Below are 7870 nucleotides of genomic sequence, written 5' to 3'. Positions count from 1 at the left end.
TCCAACTTCGCTATTGCTCATGCCCTACAGGTCAAGGAAAGAAGTGATGTAATGCACTTAGCTGGGCCATTTTAATTACCATGGAATGCAGAGGGGGCGGGGTTACAGGCGATGACACGTTTGACGCCTGACTTGCCCTAGGGATGCAGGAAACAAAAACATCGACAACCATTGGCTGCGTCCACTTCCGACCCGGGTCTCCAGCTCCAAGTCTGGAACCTTGAAACACATTTCTTGGGAACAGGGGTGGCGCTAGCCTACCGAGCGTCAACCATAAACACACATAGCGCGCGCGCGGGCGCGCGCCCGCACACACACACACACACACACACACACACACCCACCCACCGAGGTCCTCCCTGCTGGGATGGGCGTGGGGCCGAGTGCTCGCCACCCGGTCCCCAGAAGGTTCCCCCAAAGCCAGCCGCTGCGGCCCGGCTCGGCGCGCAGGGCCCGGGGAGGATTCGCGTCCGCGGAAGCTGGTGTCACTCGGGCTAGCTCCTAGCGAGCCGCGCTGTCGTCATTCATTCGCAGTGTCCGGATCGTCCTTCCAGCTGGGAGCTGGGCTTCACCGAGGGTGCGAGCGGCCCCAACGCGAAGTGTTAACGCGCGAGGGCTCTGAGCTGCTAGAGACGGAGGCGGCCCGGACCCTGGGTGGGCGCTGAGGGAGCAACCGCGTCCCAGCCCAGCTCTGCCCGACCCGCGGGGTCGAATCAGCTGGCGGCCCCCGCAGCCCTGCTCGGGGCCGAGCCGGATCCCGGGACTGAGCCACACCACTTCCTCCTTCTCCCGCTCCCCTTCCTTCTCCTCCTCCCGCCGCCGTGGGCCCCGGCCGGGCTGCGGAGCGAAGAGCCTGGGCGTCTGCGGCCGCGGGCTCGCGGAAGGCGGCGGCGCCGGGGAGAGGATGCTGCTCGCGGTGCCCGCGTCCTCGCCATCCTCCCCGGCCGCCCGCGGGGGCTTTGTTGTGACCCGGGCGCCGCGGGCCGCCCCGTGGTGAAGTCGCTCTCCGCCGCCGCACCTAGCTGGCGGGCTGGCGAGCGGACGGGCGGGCGCGCGTGTGCCCGGGAGTGCGCGCCGGTGCACGCGGGACCCGACCTGCCGCCCCATTGTGCGTGCGCCCTCGGCGCCCAGGAACATGTGGGTGAACCCCGAAGAGGTGCTGCTGGCCAACGCGCTGTGGATCACGGAGAGGGCCAACCCCTACTTCATCCTGCAGCGGAGGAAGGGGCATGCGGGCGATGGAGGCGGCGGCGGCGGACTGGCGGGTAAGGATCCGCGGCCGGTCTCTGCGGGAGGGGGGCCGGGAGCTGCGGCGCCGCCCGCCGCCCTGGGCTGCGGGCACCCGAGAGACGCCGCCCTGTCCCTTGGGGCTAGGCGACCCGCCCGCTTTGCTGCGTGGAAAGCATCAGGAGTCGTAATTTTCAGACTGAAAGAGATGCTTCTTTTCTCACCCTGTCAGGCGATGGGGCCCTTCATGTACCGGGCGCCCCATAAGTGGGTGATGTTTATGATAATGGAGATGAGTGAGTCTGGGGAGGGGGGAGCATCAGTCCTTAGGAATTGAATGCGGTACTTCCCCTCTCCCCCTTTTAAAATATACTGCTTTCTGTATGGACAAGAGAGGGGAAGGGCGGTTAATTTTTACTTGATTCTCTTTTGGTAATGGCAGGATCAGGTATAAAATGCTCTTTTGTTTCCAGGGAAGCAATCAGTAAGGAGCTGGTGTGGTCATTTCCTATGTTAGTTACGCCTGAAGAGAAAAGGAAAAAGGAAGGAAAAGGAATTTTGTTGTTGTTGTTGCATCTAATTAGGCATAACAAAGCAAGTTGTCTGGTTATAAAAAGAATCAGAAGTATAACTGCATTTTAATCATTTTTAACTCAGTCTCTTCCCCAAACCCCCTCACAAGGTATTGTTAATATTGTAACTATTACTAAAACCATGCCATATCATTCCACATGGTAAAATCAGATGCCTATCCCAAGTAGTGCCATATTAGAAAGGTCTTCTTTTATTAAGTAACTAGTTTGCATGGTGGGAGATGACAGATAATCTTGAACTCATACCATACTAGAGAAATTGGACCTTCCCCTCTCCCTCGTGGTTAGAATGAACAGAACTGGGATGCTTTTTAGAACGAAAAAGTTAGCAGAAGGAACAGGAGAGGTTTAACCAGGAAAGATATTGTAGAAAAGAGATGAACCTTGACCTCTGCAGAGTTCAGAATATATCCCTCACCAGGAGCTTGCATGCTAGGTAAATTGGTGCTTTCAAAATGCCCTGCTATGAACTCAAAATTCTTGATATAGTGTGTATGTAGTTGTGATTCTAATTTATGAACTAGTTTTCTCGAGTAAAATTCAAGTGTCACACTGTACAGCACCTACTAGTTTGCTTGCACATCAGGGCACCTCTAGATAATCTGATTTTTCTGCACTTTTTCTACCATAAAAGAAGGGAATCTGCAGAGCTCCAGACTGTGTTCCAGAAATTCTGATTAGTGGCCTAGAATCAGTATTTTCCAGTTCATTTTGTAGAAGTTGTCTAACTATGTACATTAATATGAAACTTGCATATCTAATATTGGTATCAGCCCAGATTGTCCTTTAAGTCTAAAGCAACAATGTAGAGTAGATAGTTTCTTGTATTAACAAAGAACATTTCCTGCCTGGAGATAACCCTTCCCACACCGTCAACTACTAAGTATTTGTTTTCTAGAGTCATTTGCAATAGGTTATAAAAAATAAGAGATGCAGAGCCTTCTTTTTCTAGTTAACTTTTTTATTGCATTCCTACTGACTCTTAGAGCTGTAATTAACTGCAGTCCATTTGGAATCTCATCATCGATGACTTATTTCAGATAAACTTAGCTTCTGAATTGAGAAATCATAGCTATTGCACTTATCGCTAGAATAATTGAAATCATTGAAATGAGTAAAAATATTCCTGCCAACAAAGGCTATTTTCAACCAACGTAGGAAAAATGTTTGCTCAGATTGGTTGGTGCCACATCAAATGTATGAGGGGCATTTTAGAAATCCTTGTACAATGTACAGTATATTCTAATTCTAATGTGGGCTCATTCATGCATTCATTAACTCACTATATCATTTAAAATATTGGTTGGTAACTTCTAAAGTGCCCGTGTCATGAAGCTCACAGCCTAGCAGGAGAAGACACATGCGGATAAAATTATCCTATAAATTAATATAAAATCTCCATTCCGCAGGGTCCCAGCAGAAAACAGAATCCAACCTAGTTCAAGTGAAGAGAATTTAGTGAAAAGACAACCCAGATGAAGGCAGGGTTCCCAGGACCAGTGAAAGGCACAGCAGTGGAGAGCTGTTATAGGTGGCAGGAATGATGCTGCTGGAAGGGTTTGGGCCTCCAGAGAAGCAGCCACCCCTAGGAACACAGACCACAGCAAAAGAGGGTGGGGAGGACATGTCCGACTTCTCTCTTCTCCTCACCTCCCAGCTTCTGCCGTTGCCTCTCCTCTGTGGAACCCAGTAGAAGCTGGCTGGATGGACTGTCCTGGTGATCTAGTGCCTAGGGATCAGCCTCCCAGGGGTGGAACTGGGAGGTGGGGACAAACTGAGAATGACCAGCACGAATGTCAAAAGGAGACGTTACCCCATTCCGGGTAGGGGTAGGTGCAAGGAAGGATTCCCTGTAGAAGAGACCTGGAGCTGAGAACTGAAGAAAGAAAAACATTGGCCTGTGAGGAGAGGAGGGAAGAGCAGGTGTTGGGTATCCTTTATTGGAGATCTTCTGGAAGATCTCAGGACCTTTATATAATGTGCATTATCTGGACCAGTGCACCATCATCCACTCATCGAATGGATTACGGATGAGTGGGAAACCCACTCATTGTGAACTGGTCAGGAGTGCTCAATGGTTCACAGTGCTTGTGAACCCTTATAGATTATTACAGCATATTGAGTATAGTTCCCTGTACTATACGGTAGGTCCTTGTTAGTTATCTATTTTATATTTAGTACTGTTTATATGTTAATTCCAAACTCCTAAGTTATCCCTGCCCTCCTTTCCCCTTTGGTAGCCATAAGTTTGTTTTCTATTGTGAGTCTATTTCTGTGAGTCTATTTCAGTTTTGTAAACAAGTTTTGTAAATAAGGTGTTAGCACAAAAGCTGTAAAAAGATAATGGGCCTCAATGAGGATACTTGCCCCCCCGCCGCTTTTCAAGCTATTCTCTTTTTGATTGCAGGCAATATACATGGGTATTGACACAATGAAGTTTTTTTGTTTAATTGTAGATGCATTTGATTTATTTATTAACCCCCTTTAACTGAGATTTCGTACACATACAAAAAAGTGCGCAAAGTAGAGATGCAGAGTGCAGTGACTTATCACACGTAACACCTTGCAACCAACACCTTGTAACCAACACGAGGATAAAAATTGGAACACTGCCAGTACCCTAGAATCCTCTCTTGTGACCCTCTCCCAATCACTACTCACCCCTGCCCAAAGGTAAAAAACAGAAAACCTGTCCTGATGTTTTTTGGTAAACATTTCCTCACTTTTCTTTACAGTTTTTCCGACAAAGCGCCTATCTCTAAACATAGTATTTTGGTTTCGCCTGTCTTTTTGAGCAAGGAATGAATGGAGTAATGGAGTATGTATTCACATGTGTCTGGATTCTTTGCTTTGTGATATTTATGAATGTTGTTGCTTGTGGCTGTAGTTTTTTCCTTTCCCTATGCTGTGCAGAAAACTATTATATGAGTATAGCACAATCATTTATCCGCATTTATCCACTGTTTTGTTGGAGGACCTTGGATGGTCCATTTGGGGTCTGTGGATAAGGTGGCTGTCATCACTCTTGTTTGTGTTTCTTGGTGCCTGTGGACATGCATTTCTGTTTGGTCTGTACCCAGGAGAGGAATTGCTAGCTCATAGGTTATGTGTATCATCAACTTTAGTAGATAATACCAAACTGGTTTCCAAAGTAGTTGTACCAACATACTCCCACCCACAACATATGGGAATTTCCCTTGCTCCTTATCCTTGCCAACATTGTCAGTCTTTGTAATTTTAGCCTTTCTGGTGGTTTTGCAGCAATATCACATTGTGGAGTTAATTTGCTTTTTCCTTATTGATGAGGTTGAGCACTTTTTCATGTTTATTGGCCATTTGCAATATTTTGTGACATGGTTGTTCAAGTCTCTTGTCCCCTTTGTCATTGGGTTGTTTGTCTTTTTCTTAGTGATTTGTAGGTATTTTAAAATATATTCTGGATGTGAGCTCACTGTTGGTCGTACGTGTGGCACAATCTTCATTCTGTTGCTTGCCTATTCACTGTCTAAAGGATGAAAAGAGGTTCTTAATTTTAATAACCAAGTCCTTTACAGATTCCGTTTTCCTTTATGGTTAGTGTTTCATTGTGTTCTGTTCAATAAGTCTTTTCCTACTCTGAGGTTATAAACATAGTCTTCTATATTTTTTTCTAGAAACTTCTCAGTTTTAACCCCCAAATTTATATTTACAATTCACTGGGAATTAATTTTTGCATATTGTGTGAGATGGGGTTAAAGTTTTAAATTAAAATAATTTATGGACCTCCAGTTATCCCAGCATAATTTACTGGTAAGTCCATTCTGTTCCCACTGCCCTGTGGGGCTACCTTGTTCATAATTCAAGTGTCCCAATGTGTGTTTGGGCTCTCTAGTCTATTCCTTTTGTCTATGAGAATATTTTTGCACCAATACCACACTGTAGTTTTATAATAGGAGTTTATATTCATTAGATCAAGTCCTCTTATTTTGTTCTTTAAGAGTTTCTTGTCTAGTCTCTGTCTTTTACATTTATGCAACATTTTAGAATCAGCTTATTAAGTTCCACCAAAACAAAACAACAGCAACAACAAAGACTTAAACTGTTGGGATTTTGATTGAGATCACATTGCGTTTATTAATAAATTTGGGCAAAATTAATATCTTTATAATATTGAATCTTCTGGTCCATGAACATGGTATATGCCTCTATTTATTTAGAGCTTTCAAAATTTCTTTCAGTGATGTTCCATAGTTTTGTCTGTAAACGTCTTTCACACCTTGTATTGGATTTATTCCTAGGTATTTTTTTTACTCTGCTGTATATTGTTTCCGTTCTTAAATTTTATTTTCGAATTCTTTTTTTGCTAACCTATAGAAATATAACTTTAAAAATTGACTTTGTATCCAGAGCCTAGCTAACTTATGAAATGAATTCTAGTAATTTATCTGTAGATTCTTATGTATTTTTTATATACACAATCGTATCATCTGAGAAATTTGTTTTTTTTCTAATCTTTATGCTTAAAAATTTTTTCTTTGTCATTTTGCACAGGCAGATTGTACAGTGTTGAATAGAAGTGCTGATAGTACATATCCTTTTCCCTTTTGAGGTCTCGAAAGACTTTCAACATTTATCATTTGTTCATCAACTATGGTGATTTTTGTAGATTTTTTTTTTTAATTGAAGTATAGTTGGTTTACAATGTTGTGTTAGTTTCAGGTGTACAGCAAAGTGATTCAGTTATATATATATATATATATATATATATATATATATATTCTTTTTCAGATTCTTTTCCCTTATAGATTATTACAGGATATTGAGTATAGTTCCCTGTACTATACAGTAGGTCCTTGTTAGTTATCTATTTTATATTTAGTAGTGTTTATATGTTAATTCCAAACTCTTAAGTTATCCCTGCCCTCCTTTCCCCTTTGGTAGCCATAAGTTTGTTTTCTATTGTGAGTCTATTTCTGTGAGTCTATTTCAGTTTTGTAAATAAGTTCATTTGTGTCATTTTTTGGATTCCACATGTAAGTGATATCATATGATATTTGTCTTTCTCCGTCTGACTTATTTAACTTGCTATGATAATCTCTAGGTCTATCCATGTTGCTGCGAATGGTATTATTTCATTCTTTTTGTAGCTGAGTAATACTCCATTGTATACATGTACCACATCTTCTTCATCCATTCGTCTGTTGATGGACATTTAGGTTGCTCCCATGTCTTGGCTATTGTAAATAGTGCTGCAATGAACATTGAGGTGCATGTATCTTTTCAAATTATAGTTTTCTCCAGATATATGCCCAGGAGTGGACCGTATGGTCTACTGGATCATATGGTAACTCTATTTTTAGTTTTTTAAGGAATCTCCATACTATTCTCCACAATGGCTGCACCATGTAGATAATTTTTTTTTCATTTAAAGGGAATTCTTATCCCTAGTTTGCTAAAAGTTTTTAATTATATATGGCTCCCGAATTGTTTCACATGCTTTTCTATATCTATTAAAGTAATCGTCTGATTTGTTCTCTTTTATTCTGTTAGTGTGGTGACATATTAACTGATTTTCAGGTGTTAAATCAAACTTGTATACATAAAATAATCCAACTTGACTGTGACATGTTATTGGGTTTTTTTATGTGTTTATTTAATATCACTTGCTAATCTTTTATGTAGGATTTTTGCACCCTGATAAATTAGTAGAATTTTCCTATAATTTTTGTTTTTCACAATATCCTTGTCAAATTTTGGTATCAAGATTATACTGGCCTTAAAAATAAGTTGTGGAGTGCTCGCTCTTTGTTCTGTTTTCTGGAAGACTTTGTGTGATAGCAGTATTGTTTCACCTTGACACATTGGCAAAACTCACAGGTGAAGTTACCTGGCCTTGAAGTGTTCTTTGTGGGTTTGTTGAATGGTATGACAGCTATTCAAATGTTTAAAATTTTTCTTTTACTGTCAGTTTTATAAGTTGCTTATTTCTAGGATTTATCTTTTTCATCCTAGATCTTCAAATATATTGGCATAAATTTGTTAATGACATTCTCATATTTTTAATGTCTGTA

At 42.5% G+C, this 7870-nt stretch overlaps 1 protein-coding gene across 1 annotated transcript in view; it reads left to right on the top strand.

Moving 5' to 3' along the window:
- The first annotated feature begins 486 nt into the window (after positions 1-486).
- TBC1D9 (TBC1 domain family member 9) overlaps positions 487-7870 on the top strand; it is a 109527-nt gene continuing 102143 nt past the window's right edge. Inside the window, exon 1 of the mRNA XM_060012079.1 lies at positions 487-1265. Within this exon, the coding sequence (XP_059868062.1) occupies positions 1136-1265 (130 nt within the window). The 5' untranslated portion in view covers positions 487-1135. The remainder of the gene's footprint in view (positions 1266-7870) is intronic.

The sequence above is a fragment of the Delphinus delphis genome, chromosome 5 (assembly GCF_949987515.2).
Source record: "Delphinus delphis chromosome 5, mDelDel1.2, whole genome shotgun sequence".
Taxonomy (NCBI): domain Eukaryota; kingdom Metazoa; phylum Chordata; class Mammalia; order Artiodactyla; family Delphinidae; genus Delphinus; species Delphinus delphis.
Note: the sequence above shows the minus strand (reverse complement) of the source record. Positions and strands in the feature narration are given on the sequence as shown.